General features: G+C 40.3%; 1 protein-coding gene and 1 long non-coding RNA gene across 3 annotated transcripts; both read left to right on the forward strand.

Annotated features, from left to right (window-relative positions):
- The first annotated feature begins 2,897 nt into the window (after positions 1-2,897).
- On the forward strand, positions 2,898-7,290 carry LOC310891261. Of its 2 annotated transcripts, XR_014577499.1 has the most exons (4): positions 2,898-2,937; positions 5,261-5,872; positions 6,599-6,667; positions 7,273-7,290. It is a non-coding gene; the product is annotated as an uncharacterized lncRNA (long non-coding RNA). The 2 variants fall into 2 exon arrangements; XR_014577500.1 differs by lacking the exon at positions 7,273-7,290 and having other exon boundaries at positions 6,599-7,109.
- Positions 7,291-9,598: 2,308 nt separating this feature from the next.
- On the forward strand, positions 9,599-13,962 carry LOC310891250 (tRNA selenocysteine 1-associated protein 1-like). Its single transcript, XM_083853521.1, has 4 exons — positions 9,599-9,834; positions 12,018-12,213; positions 12,740-12,785; positions 13,604-13,962. The coding sequence occupies exons 1-4, from the start codon at positions 9,674-9,676 to the stop codon at positions 13,738-13,740; spliced, it is 540 nt and encodes a 179-aa protein (XP_083709647.1). The 5' UTR covers positions 9,599-9,673; the 3' UTR covers positions 13,741-13,962.
- Positions 13,963-16,269: the final 2,307 nt, after the last annotated feature.

A 16,269-nucleotide genomic window follows, 5' to 3' on the forward strand; every position in this document is an offset into this window, starting at 1 on the left:
GAGAGAGTTTTTTTCTCATTTTAATAGGAAAAATCTATTCCATAAAACTATGACCATGAATATTCAGATTATTTTTTCTTTTATTGGATGTTATATAAGCTGCCTGTAAGTTAATTTAAGTATTTATGTTAACATTAAGTATTTAATTAATATTAAGTTAATATTAAGTATTTAAGTTAATTTAAGTTTCAAATCATTAAATGGGACTTCTGGATGATGCAATATAAAGAAATCGTAAACACTGTTGTTTATTCCTGTAACACAAATAAAATAATGGTCCAAATATCAAAGGTTCCATAAACTTTTCAAATCAAAACTGTGAAACAGATGTAAGCTACAGGATGCACTGAATATGAGTAGTACCAACTTACATCCCTGCCTAGTCATTTCTAAGTAGATCATGATAGTACTGTACAAATTTCGGTCAGATTTTCTATGCCATTTAAAACATAACTCATCCAATCTTAGTAATCAAATAAAGTAAGTGGCAGGGATGAAAACTGAAGTTGTTAAGAGGCTCTCTTCTGATTTTTATATTTGCATCCTGATACATGGTATAGACTGTATTTACCAGAACACAATCTTCAGTGCTGCTAGTCTGACTTTCTTTGGTGCTTTTTGTGTTTAGTTTGGTTGTTGAACCTACCTGCTTCTTTAAACATTACCTTTTTCCACGTTCACTGCTGTAGTGACTTTAGAAACTTTGGCAGCTATCCTGCCTAATTTTGCAAGAGGAACACTTTCTCACTTGTCTTGAGAGTGTACTCTTAATTGAAGCCATGCGAGGGTAGTTAGAAAGGATGATGCTTCTCTAGAGCTTTGATGACTAAAGTATAGAAAAGAAAGAAAGAAAATGTGATCTGTGCCTCTCTGTTCTGCACAGGTTTTGAGTTAACTTTCAGTGTTCTTGCTGTACAGTTGTTGAATAGAGTATAATGTGGAAGCAGGCCTGCCATAAATTAAAATGACGTGGTAGACAGAGATGGGGAGATCGGGATTTCTTCTGGAAACTTGCTTTCTCTTAATTTGTATGGATTTTTGTTCTATTTAATTTTGTTAATAAATTGGGTGGGATGGGGTGAGAAAGTAGTATGTCTTGTATAAGAAAAATTAAAATTTGCAACTTTAGGAAGTGGAGGAACCAGTGCTACCGAACATACCCCTACCCATCAGTGCTGCATCGCTGCCTCAGTTCAATTCTAGTTTCGTTGGTAGTAGCGCTGTCTCAGCGTCACCGAGCGCTGTTTCAACAGCAGCAATGAGCACGGCAACTCCAGCAGCTGCGACGGGCATGGCAAATCCATCAGAGGTGGAGGGCATGACAGATCCATCAGAGGTGGAGGGCATGACAGATCCATCGGAGGTGGAGGACTTGACAGATCTATCAGAGGAGGAGGTGGAGGACATGATATATACAACGGCGACGTCGGGCATAACATGTTCAACAGTGCCCTCAGGCTTGACATGTCCAATAATGGCGGCGGGCATGCCATACCTGCTGATGACAAAGGACAAGGCAAAGTCAACAGTGGCAACGACAAGCGTGGCAAATTCAACGGAGGCGGCAGGCATGGCAGATGCAGCAGCGACGGCGGCGGGCAAGGTAAATCTTTATGCTATAAATAATGTTTACAATGAGTATACTGCTTTATTGCGAGTTGACTTTTTCTGTGGTGCTCATGAAACTAACAAATATTAGTTTCTACGCAGCTGAATGAATTGGGGTTGTATGCCAGTTTGGGGAAAAAGGCATAAATGTTTTGATTCTGCTTCTCTCAGTCTTAGAGCCTGCCAACTCCCATTTAACGTGATTGTATAACTGCTTCAAATGCTGTGGAAGTCTGCGGGGGCAAGGGGGTGTGGACTTTATGCCAAGTTATTTATAGTGGTTTGGGCAGGGGTAGAGTTAATTTTCTTCGTAGTAGATGATGCTGTGTTGCAGATTTGTGAGCAAAACAGTGTTGGTAAGGCACTGGTGTTTTAGCTGTTGCTGAACAGTGCTTACACAGTGACAAGTCCTTTTCTGTTTCTCATGCTGCCCTGCCAGCGAGGAGGTCGGGGATGCACAAGAGGCTGGGAGGGCACTCAGCCAGGACAGCGGAGCCCAGAGGACCGAAGGGATATTCCACACCATTTAGCATCGTGCTCAGCAATAAATGCTGGGGGAAAGAAGGGGAAGGAGTGGGGAGTATGTACAGGGTTATGGCATTTGTCTTTCCAGGTAGCCATTACATGCGATGAGTCATTAATGCTACCTCAAATTTAACAACTTTACTTCTTTACTTCCGGTTCTTTTCCCTGTTCCACTTGGAGGGAGTGAGCGAGTGGCTGTGTGGTGCTTAGTTGCCTGCAATGGTTAAACCACAACTTTATTTAAGTTATTAAATTAGAGGTAACGTGGTCATATAAGCCTCACATAGAATGAGCCTAGGGTGCAATAATTGGCATATTATTGCAATAAAATAAACATTAATCTGTTCCAGAGTACTTGAAATATTTTTTGTACGGTTTGAAGTAGACAGCTGCTTTAACATGTTGAGGTGTTTGCTGAAGTTCTTGGAGTATCATTGGGCTGAGTTTGCCGTTCTTCAGCTTCCTGGCTTGCTTTTCCGTGCATTTAGACCTAAGTAGCATCTCCAGCTTTTCCTCTCAGTTTCTGGAATTTGGTTTTGAAGATATTGTCCTATACCCACTTGGAAACTTCCCTGTGTTTTATTATTACTTTTATCTGCAAAATAACTCAAACATCAGGTTTTTCGACGTCACTGCGGGACTTCTGTTGGGTAGTGAATTCAAGTAGTTGTTGCTCTTAAATATAAACCTTTAATTCTTTTGAAAATACAGATACAACCAACAAGTACTGTTAGCAGTCCTGAGTTCGCATTTTCATCTCCAGTTGTGAAATCTACTGAGGCAGAAGTGCTACCTACGTCTTCTGTAAGTAAAATAATAAAGGAGCTTGACTTTTTTTCTTAGGCATTTAGTAGGCTGTTGCAGAACACTAAAGCAGAATCTGCCTTGATGGAGAAAAGTATGTAGGCTTCTGGCTTATAATTTGTCATTCAGCATGCATGCTACAAATGTGAAGAGCAGCTTTCAGATTTGGTTTTGTGTGTGCATTCGATTGAAGTTCCTGTGGCTTGAGAATCTGAAAAACCTCTCTTGTTCATAGCAGATTGGGTTTACATTTAGTGTTCCCGTTGTAAAATCGGCAGAACTTTCTGGACCCAGTGGTACTCCAGTGACGCCCTTTCTTACCCTAGGTAACTGAAACTTTAGCACTTCAGATCTGAAGTGCTTATTTTCCTTTTTTTCTTTATTAAATCTTCAATCTGTCCTGTCTGCGCATGCTAGCAATTCCAGGCAGTGTTGGACTTCTGCAGTATTTTTCCAGTGACAGATCTGCTTTTATATTTTTTTTTTGTTTTGTTGCTTTTTGTTTTGCTTGTAATCATAAAGCATTGCAAAGTAAGTAGAATTTGTGAAGATTCTTATGTGAGAAGCATGAAAGCTGGAAATTCTTGTTTCTAACAAAAGTGAGTATAATCTGCTCTAACTAGGTCACATTGTGAAAGCTGTTTTTGTTTTCTTTTGTTTCAAAAGACACCACCACCTCAACCAACATCAACACACAGAAAGAGGAGGTCAAAGATTTTGCTGGTGGTCCCTTCACCACTGCCCACGTCTTAAAGGAAGGAAGCGTCTTAGACGTTCTAAAAAATCCTGGAGAGATAATGAACTCCTTTTAAAAAGATGCTGCAAAAAATACGCTAGCATTTTTTATTAAAAAAAAAACCAACACACGACTTATGGTTAATAGAGTATCTGCTATAAATATGAATGTAGGAGAGCATTACATTAAGCGCTGCGTTTGTTAGGGTGCATCTGCCCCCTTCTATTCTAAGTGGTGTTTGTTGCTGGAAGTAAAACTGCAAGATGAAAAGCAGATGGGTTGCATCTCCTTTACGTGTTAGGATGTAATTGTAAATGAGGTACTAAGAGAATTAGCCAGATAATCGGTGTTTCATTTTAAGTAAATACAATTTGTGGAATTGAAAAGGAAATGTTTGTAAAGCTCAACACTCCTGTCCCACCTTCAGCCCAGGTGAAGAAAGAATAGGAAAGAGCTTCAGTTCCAAATACATGGCGAAAGCTGCGAATCTTTGGGCCTTAGCTTACAATGGCTCCTGTGGATTAAAATTTAAACTGCAAACAGAAGTGGAGTGTTTTACGTTAAAAACCCTTTTCTGAATTTTGTTTTTAAGCAATTGCAATTGTTTTCAACAGTTTCATAAAGTGTGTCTGTGGAAAAGATATCTTTTAAGAAAAAGGGCTTTATTGAATTTGATCTTTTCCCAAAAGTCTTCTTCTAACTTACATACTTGTGAAGAAGGCAGCACATTTCTCTACTGGAAAGAGCTAAGTGAGAGAAAATACATTGTGCATTTTGTTTAAGGAAAGACCTCTGAGTGAAGTGACATTCACTTTCTTTATCGGTTTAAAAGAAGCAGAATCTAAATCCACATTGTTCAAAGACTTCATTTTTGACTAAAAAAAAACCAACAAACCACAAAACAACTATGTTCAAGGTAGATTTACAAGCAACTTGAGCTGCTGTTTAAGATGCATTTCCTTTAGTCTTTCTGTATTAGTAGCTTGTCTTTCCTGTTAAAATTGCCACCTTTTAAATAAGGAGTTGTCCTGTGTCCGATGCATTTTGAAAAAGATTATAGAAAATTAGACAGTTGTTCAATTGTCTTGAGTTTTTATTATTTAATTAATATTCAGCATCTGTGGGAAAATACCGTATGGATTGCTGCTCCGAGTACAAACTTCTGTACAGTTACTGGAGTAGATTTGAGTCATCTGCTACGGAAGGAGGAGCTTTAGAAATTTGATTCGATTGGGCATCGCGTCTTAATCAAATTGTATTATTTCCATTCCACGTTGGACTGTCAGATTTCAGTCAGCTACTGTCTGTTTGTACTTGTATCGACCAGTGAAAATGTTGATTTAAAGCTTGCTTGGAAACAAAGAGTTAAATGAAGCTTTAACGAAATGTTCTGTTGTGACCCAGTGCAGCAGATGAAATTTCATCCGTTTAGATAAGATTTCTGGGGACTTCCTGTTGCGCTCGGTCTGAATGTCTAGTTGTAACCATTGGCACCTGAGTTGAAATTTTTGCCCTCTAGTAAAGTCACTTAGTTACATGTAGTGAGGTGCTGCGCTAACAGGAAGACTTTTTTTTCTTGCTTCCTAGACTTTGGATTGTTGAAAACACGCTCTTCTACGTCTGCACAACCTACAACAAGCACAGTGGTTTATACTAGGCCTGCAATAACAACTTTTTCTGCAGGTAAAGAGACTTCTAAACAAGCATCGTACTGGCAATCTGATACATGTGACCCTTTTCTGCAAAACAAAGACATAAAGGACAAATGTGTAACTTGTCAAGCTACTAAAGCCTCAACAGTTGAGAGTATGAAACAGACAGTAAGTTCAAGTCAATGCGACACCTCAAAGCCAGCAGCGCCCCCAGCAGGGATGCTGGGCTTTGGAGACAAATTCAAAACAGTACCTGGAACGTGGGATTGTGATACATGTCTTGTCCAAAACAAACCGGAAGCTACAAAATGTATAGCATGTGAGACACCAAAACCTGGAACGGGAGTAATGCCTGCTCTGACATGACCAGTGGTCACAGACAGCTCGGTGACAGTGACATCCTCCTCGAGCAGCACTGACACAACAGCCACTCTGGGCTTTGGAGACAAATTTAAGAAGGCGAAAGGCTCTTGGGACTGTGGAATATGCCTTGTACCAAATAAGACGGAAGATAACAAATGTGTAGCCTGTCAGTCTGAGAAACCAGGTATGGTCCTTTTTTTCCTGTTGTTTCCATCCTAGCCTCTGTGAATCTTGTACAGAATAAAAGTACGTTGCATATATGGAATATTTTAAGCAACACGATTCCCAGGTACGGTTGATGGGTTAGCGGCTGTCTGCAGGATTGGTTTACAGGCACTTCAGAGGTCTCAGCCCAGGTTCCAGCCTGTCGCATAAATTGAACTGATTGTGAAATGTATTAGTACGGAGCTGGATCAATGCAGATACCCCCGGCTTTGCAGCTGGTGAGGGAAGGTGGCTGAAGTGAGTGACTTAATTTAAAAACAACATAGTGATTTTTCACTGGCGAAAATGAGAACTCCATAGAAAGAGTTAAAAATGACTGCGTTTTTCTCTTTCAAAAAATAAGTAAAAAAAATTACAGAATGTGTCCAAAATGCCTCTACTCACCGTTTGTATGTAATTGAGGGGAGATGTGAAGCCAGATTTCAAGACAGTGTAGTCTTAACTAGTCTTAAGCTAAAGCAGAGAGATGCCTATGAAGGTCAGTGGTAGGCTTCAAGAAAGCGAGTGACCCGCTGGGTAACTTCTTCAGGGCAGTACTGGGTTGTTTCCCATTGTGTGTGACCGTAATTGATTTTGAGCGTGGTTGTATTGTTTTTAAAATACGATTCTAATTCTAACTTTGACTCTAAATGTCATTTAACATGCCATTACATCGAAAAACACCTGTGCAAATATATCGTGGAAGAAACAAATTAAGATGGACTAGACCGGGCTTTTGTAATCATCCTGTGCGGTAAGACTGAAATTTCATGAGGTAAGATAATGGATTTCAGACAGAGTTGATTCTCTTGGACTTCCAACCTCTGAGCGGTCAGTCGGCATCTTTGTCTGAGGCTCTTGCCATTGCAAGGAGGAATTTTGGAAATGAGGGGTTTACTGTGACCATGGTGCAGTGAATTGCACGGTTACGTTGCACTTGTCAGGAGGAAGAGCGATGCAAGTAATACTAGGATAAAAGTTTTCTGCGTGTGCCGTGGAAGGGAAGAGCCATTCTTGTCTTTCCGGTTTTGAATTTGAAGCGTTATCTTCTGCTTCTCTCTTAAAAGGCACCTTTTTTTTAAAAGGCACCTGTCAGGCCTCTTTATGGAGGTTACACTGTCATCAACAGCAGCAGAAGCTTGTGTGCTGAACAGAGTTGTGTGTTGTTTGGAAGCTTTGAGTTCCACTCTGGTTTTTTTGTTTGTTTGTTTGTTTCTTTGTGGGTTTTCGGTGGCTTTTATTTTTTTCAGGGGCGGGGGGGGGAGTTGCGGAGTAGTTTTGAACATTTCTGTGGGATTTGACAAATCAAATTTAAAAGTTAATGCTCATTTTATAGTTCATGTTCAAACAGGATGGTTAACTGTCTTGTTTGTCTCACAGAGGGTCCAACACCTGTGACCAGTAGCAGTGCATCTGCATTTTCTGCTCCTTCTGGAGAATTTCTGGATTTAGACAAATTTAAGAAGCCTGAAGGAAGCTGGGATTGGGAGACCTGCTTGGTTCAAAACAAAGCAGAGGCCACGAAGTGTGTAGCCTGTGAAAGTGCAAAGCCAAGCACCAAAGCAGAGCTCAAAGGTAATACTTAATGATTAAAACGAGGATGCATATTCTGTGATTTATTTTTTGGTTTGCTCTGATTTTTTTTATTTTCTTACCTGTTAAGCACAATTATTTTTTCCTTTGAGGTGTGGCAAAATTATTCGTTTTTCCTGTAGGAATATTGCCTAGATAACTTCTGTTTCCACACTTTTCCCCAAGAATAAGTTTATCCTTTTTAGAGAAAAGCTTTCATTAATGACGTGCTTGTTCTTTACATGCCCTACACGTTGTTCATTTGGAGTTCAGACTAAAAACATGATCTTTCAAAGAAGTTCGTATACTTTTTAAAGCCAGGTGGTGGGCAGAAAACACAGTTGTGAAAAGTTTTATGTAGAGAGGAAGCATGGGGTTTTCTTGTTTGTTTTACTGTTTGGTGGGTTGTTTGTTAAACAGTTTTGACTGGAAAGATCAGGACTAGAATGTAGTTCAAACCTTCAGGTACTGCAGATACACCGTGGGTTACGGACTTGACATTCACTTATTTCTGCAGGTTTTGGTACTGCGACTGCGTCCACAAAATGCTGCCTTGCCATCATTTACATTCGGTGTTCACTCAGAGTGTTCAGGTGCAGAGTCTGCAGCTGCCTCACAGTTTATTTTGGGAAGGACAGAAGAGAAGCAGGATTCTGTCACTACTGCTGCTCCGTTAGTGTTTGGAAAGAAAGCTGACACTGAAGAGTCAAAGACACAGCATCTCAACACTAGGTTTAGACGAAAAATTGCGACACCTTAAGGAACCTGTCCTGCATCTCATTCAAGCACAGAAGTTGCAGTGTCTCAATGCTAGCAGTACAGTTGGTGGTAAAATCTTTAGTAGGGTGAAATAGAGGCCTCACACCTTTCAGAGAAAAAAAGAGATTATTCCCACATACTTGCAACTATGCTGCAGAGTGTACTGCTGTTACTCTAGTGCTACAAAGGTCCAAAAATCACTGAACAGTTATTAGCCAGTTTTGTATTCCTTTAATTTGTTGAAAGACTGCAGTAGAGGATTGAAGTTTTTATTGAGGATCACTGTGTGGAAAAATTCTGATTGTTAAATGTCATTTGTATGACTTAAGAACCGCGTTTTGGAGTACAGAATTCAGTATTAATTCCAGAAGGGGTAAGGGGAAGGACATTAGCTAGTAATCCCGAACAAAAGCAGTGTATAGAGCTATACTGATTTTAATTGCAGTATTCTTACAGTTGGTCTGTTACTGAACAGATATGTTTTGGGGAGATATGGTGGCCAGGGAGGCGTGTGTGTTTGTGTGCTTCCTCTTCTAGTTAAGGTTCTGGGGTTTGGTTTAGTCAGGAAAATTCGATGAGGCACCTTGTGTAAAAGGAAATGTTAACCAGCATTTTTCAACACGGTGTAGTCCCTTAAAAGTGTCATAGATGAAAAGAGGCCATAAACGCTGGGGGAAAAAGTTAGTGGGAAACTGAGAGCAGGATCACATTCAGTAGTGAGAGAGCAGCAGCCTAGGGAAAGCTGATGAATGACTGTAACAGATAGTTCTATTTTAAGTGTAAAACAACACTCAGTACTTTATAATGGTGGTCTTACCAGAGGGTTCTTCTCCATGGCTCCTAAAAGCACGTCTTGAAGGCATTCAAGTGCAGTGAACTTAAGCTGTAAGAGTTGGGCTGGTAAGCTTGGCCTGATTTGAAGCTGTAGGCACGGGGCTATAATTTCTGAACAGGCTACAAAAGAAACTGTACCACTGTGCTTTTCAGTGCTCCGTTTAGCAAAGCCATCAAATTGTTGCAGGCAATTGATGTTGTTCTTCTAAGAGCACCTGAAAGATATTTTTGTTTGAAGAGTTCAGAGGTACCGGTTAATACTGGTTCAGATAATTACAGCCAGCTCTTGGTGTTTGTGACCAATAAAGTTTGTGGCTCCAAAAGGAGTGGGTTAGTGCTAACTGATTAACTGCTGTATATGCAGAAATATTGAATCTGATTACTTACGCAGAGAGCACTTAAAATGTATTGTTTTGCTGGCTCTCAGTGAGTTGCATCTTAATGCTACCAAGGAATAAGCTTTTTGCTTCTGGCCCAAGTGTTTTAATTTGGTGAAAGCCTTTTCTGTGCACGTGCACATGCCAGAGAGGTTGCTTAAGTAATAGAAGCTATAGTAGCTGCTATCTTCTGTTTTTTGTAGAAGACAGAAACTGAATTCGTTAGCTTTGTAACTGTTATGCATACTAGAATTGGTTTTCTCCCTTTTGAAAATAGTAGAGGGTATGCCTATGTCAGATTTGGTGAGCAAGGTGATCAGATGAGGGCACTGCAAGACTGCCAGAACGCACCAGGTCTGGGGGGAAAAGGAATCCGGCTGAGCATAGGAATTTCTAAAAGGTAACCAAGGAGTTGTGCATTGATACAGTTATTCTAAATAATCAGATTCTTGTAGCTCTGCCTTTGGAAAGTCTGTGGCCCTTGCTGTAGTGGCTGCACACAGGATGCAGTCTACAAAACCAGAAATGCAGAAGTCCTATGTTTTGACTCCCTGGATTCATCAACCTGCTTCAGGATGGCTGGGGGAATCCAACTGTTAAGTCTAGCCAGACAGCGCAACTTGGGCTTAGCTGCCATTGTAACCAGCCTTGTTTCTCAACAGTAGCAAAGCTGAATGCATTGGTAAATATTTTCAGGTTTGGGCCTGCATAAGGTAGAAGGGACAACAAGTGGTTTTATATGCTAGGGAGTTCTTGTTCTTAGAGCTTTCCCTCTAGTTTGAGAGAAGCACATAACTAGTTTTATAGTGGGTTGACAGGAAAGAAGTGGGGGGAAAAATGGGAACGCAGGGGGAAAGCCAAAGGCGTTATTACTAGAACAGGTTTAGAATGCTATTCTTTGCTTTTCATGAGCTTAGGGCAATGGGGAGTTTAAAGCTTAGCACTTCCTGAGAGGGTTTCTTACTCTACCGGCTCAGTTCTATCACTTATTTAAGGCAATTCAGGTCTCTGAACGGTTAAAGAATTGATACCAAATTTGATGAACTTTGATTCAGGATACTGACAAAACAGGACTTCATATAAACAATTTCAGTATGTTCATGAGGTTAGCTTGTGTGTTCTGTTAAATAGTAAAAAATGACACTTCTGTTTCTGTTTACCTAGCATAATTCTGCAAATGTTGCCTCCTTCTGCTTTAGAATGGAAATGCTCTTCTCCAAGAGAGCACTGTCCAAACTTCTTTGCCAAAATTTTTTGATTAAATTAATATTGTTTTATTTTGAAAACAAGAATAAGCCACAAACATGTTTTCTTGCTTCGGCTATCCAGAAGAACGTCAACAGTATTTTCAGATTTTCCTTCCCTACACAACTGTATGTAGGAAGAGTGCAGTTGGAAGCAGAAGACCTAAGATGATGTATCTTCTGTTTGTTTACTACAGTAACAAGACAATGGATTACCTCTTTATTAGAACTTGTGTAGCTTTGCAGTATTGAAACAAATGTAGGTATTAAAATACACATCAGTAATACGTTTCTGAATGGCTGAGTACCGTGCTCTCTTAGCATTGAAATACCCAGCCATTGGATTAGTTTGTCCCTCATGTTTGCTGAGTTTGGAAGCTATTTCAGAATGCCTTCAGCTTGTATTCTTCCCCAAAAGCATAGAACTCACTTCTCTGCATCCCCAATTCAAGTGAGAGAAACTGGGCACTGCAGACACAGGAGGTCTGCCTGTACAGAATCAGTGAAGACAAGTCTAAACAGCGGATTTTTTTGAATATGCAGCTGGGTTATCTGAATGTTCTTTATGCAGTGTACCTCAGTTTTAGTACAGATAGCACTTGTCTTGGTTCTTGTCATTAGTCTGAAGCTGCCCCTGAGAAAATCTTGAAAGGGAAAGTAGTGAAAGCTAATCAGCTGGCCCTTTCTTCTTAAGAACCAGCGTATTTTGTAATTCTCCCACTAATAATAAGGCGTCATGCTGGAGAATCGCGATTGTGTTGTTAAGCAAGACTGACTTCACCTGAGCGGTATAGTTGGCAGCTGTTGAATGTTTAATGGACTTTAAACAAACAAAAAAACAGAGCAGGTGGAGGTAGACATGGCAAACTGACAGGCAGTGTCAGATGCTTCTTTGAAATGGATAATCTGACTCCATTCACTTCTTTCTGGAAATAAGATCTAGTAATTAACCAAACAAAAGATAGAAGGGTTAAGACTGCATCTTTAAAGCAGCTGTGCTTGATAAATGTCTCTGGTCTTAAATCAATCTTTAGCAAAGCACAGAGACTTAGCAGCAGCTTGCTTATGCCAACGCTAAAAATACTTGATGTGTACAGGTAACCATGTCAAGGCTCTGGAGTTAATCCATGAGAACAATTCCTTCTGGTATTGGCAAAGGTGAGGATGCTTGCTTCTATAGAAATGAGGTTTTGAGCTGTGACTTAAGCTGTCACTTAGGTGACTGTTTAGGAAAGCTTCCTTTTAAGCTTTGAAGTATGTAAGCTGACAAATTGTTTAAGTTCAGAACTGGGTTTACAGTCTCTTGTTCTCTGACTGTATGCAACTTCTCATGTTTCAGACTGAAAGCAGAATTGCAGCGGTACCAGTCATACAACTATAATGATTATTGCCAAGATTACCAGAACTACTACTCGCAGAGGAGTTACGATGCTTACGCTGACTACAACTACAGCTCCTATGCTCCCTATGACAGCATGCAAGCTGTTGGAGACTGCTCTTTAGGAGATTCTTTAATGGCTCCAGCTGTTTTTGAGGTAAAGATAGTGCACGCTTGCTGTAAAGAAAATATTTCACAGATAATACGTTGTACAGATTTGTGTGAATCAGCAAAAAGAATCCGAAGTTGAAAACATGCTTTCTGCTTAGTGTGAAGTTAAAAGAGCAGATTCCATTCAGAGGTGTTTGTATTTAAGTGCTTAAATAGTAAATCCATAGAATTAGTGATTTATACACCATTATTTGTTCACGCATACCAAAGAATGGTTTTGACAGCATAATTGCGTACGCTTCTTCTGTTCCTGTTCTTCTGATTTGCTTTGCTTAAAGCAAATTAAACAGTTGTTTTAAGTGGTCTTATCGTGGTCAATGTATTAGTTGTGACCTCCGGAGGTCCCTTCCAACCTGTACTGTAATATTGGCTTTCTTCTAAAAATAAGTAGATAAAATGCCATCTATCCTTGTAGTTGTAGGAAGAAGGAATGGGTTGAGACTGCAGCACTTTGAATCTGTGATGCTTTCTGAAATGAGTTATGATTAAACTTAGCCTTTTCTGTCTTTCAGGAATCTTCAGTTATGACTGCAATCGGTGATGACCTAATTACTGACGGTAATAAGGGTTCTATCATTGTCACTTGAGTTTAGCCATCCTTGTGCCTTTTAACAATACAAGCCAACCTCTACTGGATGAAGAACATCTTGAAAATTCAGCTGAGGTCAAACCTCTGTGGGGTTGATCTGCAATCAGCTGGGGTTTTAAAGCTGATACAGCATACACTGACCGCATCAAGTAAAACGGGACACTGTCAATGCTTCGCAGCAGGTTTCTTGTACCTGTGCCTTCATTCCCATTTGAAAATGGTCTAAGACAGAATTTTGTTCTTTGTATTGGTTCCGCTAAACAGATTTTATATTAGAAACTCAGTAATATGCAAAAGCTTTGTTCTCCACCCTGAGGTAAAAGCTTATGTTGCAGATTCCAAAAGGAGGATTCAGCTTGCACTTACAAATACGGTACAAAACATATTTGTGTCCTGGAAGGTTTGCAAAGTTCCTCACGTGGAGGCATTTTGTGTTAGTGTTTAGAAACTATCCTATGTAACGTGTATTGCCGTAGAAGTGAATTAAATGACTCTTGGGAGGGTTTCATGGCTGATTATCCGTAAACGTTATCTTTACTATCTTAAACATTGTCTTTGTCTTTATCTTGAAAGACAGTTCTAGTCCCAGCCTTCTAATATACAAATTCCCAAAAGTTGGAGTTGTGAGGCTCAAAATTTTAGAGGACTAAATACCTCACTAAAATTAGTAGATCTAATAGCTTATTACACTTAGCTTAAAATACATTTTATTAGCCATTTCACGTGAAGTTTTTTTGTGCGCATGCCTCAGATTTGATACTTGGACTTACCAGGCTTTTATTTTCAGATCCACAGCTCTACTTGGATGTTGATGAAATGAACAGACAATTCACGGAGACAAGCGAAGAACTCTACGATTCACTCATGAATTGTCACTGGCAACCTCTGGATACGGTCACTTCTGAAATCCCCTCTGCTATTTAAGTGTCTTCTAGAGCATGACCGTTATGGCCAAAGTGCTAAAACTACATTTCTTCTACATTATTCTAGCTCATAAGTTTTAAAGCACAATGATAGGTTGGGTTTTTTTTGCTATGCTTTTGACAGTTTCTGTAATCTTTTTGTTCATCACTCCCTTCTTGGAGCATCATGAAGTCATGTAAATATTCGAGAAATGTAAAGAGGTAAATGGGGTCTAAAGATAGACTTGCCTGTGTAAATAAAAGATTTGTTTCTGCAAACCTGCCAGCAAGGGATTTTACTTGTACCTGTGTGCAGCACGTTCTCTTCCGGCTTATGGAATTTAACAAGGTAGTAAGGGTATTTCATCTGTCTTTATTTTTATATGGGCATTAGGACACAAGCAAAATCTAGCTTCCCCTTGTTTTCCTGGTTCCTTAGGTAAGCGACAAGCCAAGCCTTTCATGTGCTTGCTTAGACTGGAAGTATGTATGGGAGACACTCACAGGCCTTGCTATGGAAACACCTGTGCCCACTTTTTCCTGCAGGCTGCTGGCTCTAACTGTACTACTGATACATGCTAGGTCAGCTAAAATTGGCTTATAAATAGGGTATGTTAAGCATATGGAAGTGTAGACTTCAACTGCCATAGCTACAAACATCCCGTGGAATGAGGATGATGTCTGCTGGCACTCTCTGCATCAGCATTCAGTTTTCCCTTGCCCTTCTTACTGTTAGACTTCTCAGCTGACGCTTTACAGCGAAGAAATTGCTACAACATAATCCGTGTTCTTAAACCTAAAAAAAAAAAATCTTGGAGAAAACAACTTGCTGGTTTTCCCTCCTTGCTGGCAAGGAGAAAAATAGTCCACCAGGAACAACAAAAAAATCCTAGTAACAGCTCCTTAAGTTATACCCTCTGCTACCCTCTCTGATTGCTCTGGTCTTCCTTCATTCGTGGTAATGAAGTTTTTAAAGCTCTGGTAGAAGGATGACAGCACTCAAGTCAAAGGAGATGAGAGCCATGAGGAAAGCTTTGCTTTAAGCTAGAGCAGTCTTGCGAGTTGCTGCCTTTATGCTGTTCTTATCTTGAAGGGTACAGAGTCTTTTCCAGTCATAGGGACTCCATAACCCTATGAGTATGGAGAAATAGTTGCTAATTAACAGTGTGTATAATAAGTAAGTGAGGCTGGAAACAAAAGAATATTCCTCCAAGAAAAAAAAGGAAGCAGAAATTACTGTACTTAATAGCTGGGGAAGCTGTTAAAGCTAGTTGACACAGTTCTGGTACTGCCGTGTGTGTTTTGGGGGCAACATAAACCATAATTGCTGTGATGGCAGGTAAGAATCCAATTCTTTTTTATGGCTTAGTGTAGTCAGTGAAAGCAGTGGTCCTAAGCTGCATGCTGTTCTTAAATGTAATGCAAATTCTCTTTTGTGACTCCTCAGTACTTCCAGGTTACTTGTAGCTGATCACCAGCAACTGCTTCTGTTAGCTATTAGCTGTTGGGTTTTTGCTAGGAATACTTTCAGTCCTGAATTGAAATGATGACATCCTGAAACAGAAGAGGCTCTTGGAGTATTGTAGGAAGCACATTCTTCCTGGTTCTAGTGCAGGTGTAGACGTAGGAGGAGACAGAAGGCAAAGAACCTCACATAGGTGGAGGGGGTGAGGTGGCATCACAGTTAGAGCTGTTGCAGTTAACTCTTCCCAAAGCATGAAAGCAACGTGGCTGGGAACAGGGATTTGTTGGGTTGCTTCTTTGTGTGAGCCAGGGAGTCTTTTGAGGGGCAGATTAATAAGAATATGACACAAGGTAGAGGTGCAATAGATGAAGCAAAGAATCTGGGTGGGAAAAGGGTTGCTTGTACGTGTCTATGGAATTGTTTCAGGGGACTGAGCTGGGGCAAATTCAAGATAATAGATGCAGCCTCCTTGAATTTGGATGGCAGTGCTGAAGCTTCAAAACCTTACAAGGTTTGATGCCACTTCAATTGCAGTGCATAGCTGTGGTACTTGAGCTCAGAAGTGCAAACTGCACAGGATTTTTTTATCTATTTTCTTCAATGTGAGCAGCAAAACATCTTCCAGGAATGTGCCTGGGTGCTACGCTGCTTTGACACGGCTTGCTTTGCATCACCAAACACAGTAGTTAGGTTGCATCGAGTACTTTGTGGAAACATTCATTGTGTTGTCACCCAGAAATGGGATGCTACAGATATGTATTGGCCCGGCAGTATCAGTGCTGGTTTTTGGCCTTTGAGAGGTTGGTCCATAACATGTGACCTGTGTAACGAGAGGCCCACATAGATTGGTGACTTCATTAAGTCTGATACTGTGGTGGTGTGTGACCCAAGGCCCTGAACGTCAGAAAATCAGGCTGTGGCCACCTATTTTATGCAGACTTTGCCTATTAACAAGGTCTCTACACTGTACGTTAGAGACGTGCGCCTCCTTTTCTGGACTAGATAGCGAAAATACCAGTTTTGTAGTTCAGTGAATGAGATTGGTTGGGCTGTTTGTTCTCCAGAGCTGAAAAATGTTGGGAGTGT

The sequence above is a fragment of the Anser anser genome (assembly GCF_964211835.1).
Source record: "Anser anser genome assembly, contig: HAP1_SCAFFOLD_60, whole genome shotgun sequence".
Taxonomy (NCBI): domain Eukaryota; kingdom Metazoa; phylum Chordata; class Aves; order Anseriformes; family Anatidae; genus Anser; species Anser anser.

Excerpts from the sequence above, each read along its gene's own strand:
- LOC310891250 (XM_083853521.1), top strand. The coding sequence starts at position 9,674 with ATGCATACTAGAATTGGTTTTCTCCCTTTTGAAAATAGTAGAGGGTAT. Across the intron at positions 12,214-12,739 it reads TGGCTCCAGCTGTTTTTGAG|GAATCTTCAGTTATGACTGC; the intron begins GTAAAGATAGTG and ends TCTGTCTTTCAG. Across the intron at positions 12,786-13,603 it reads TGATGACCTAATTACTGACG|ATCCACAGCTCTACTTGGAT; the intron begins GTAATAAGGGTT and ends TTTTATTTTCAG.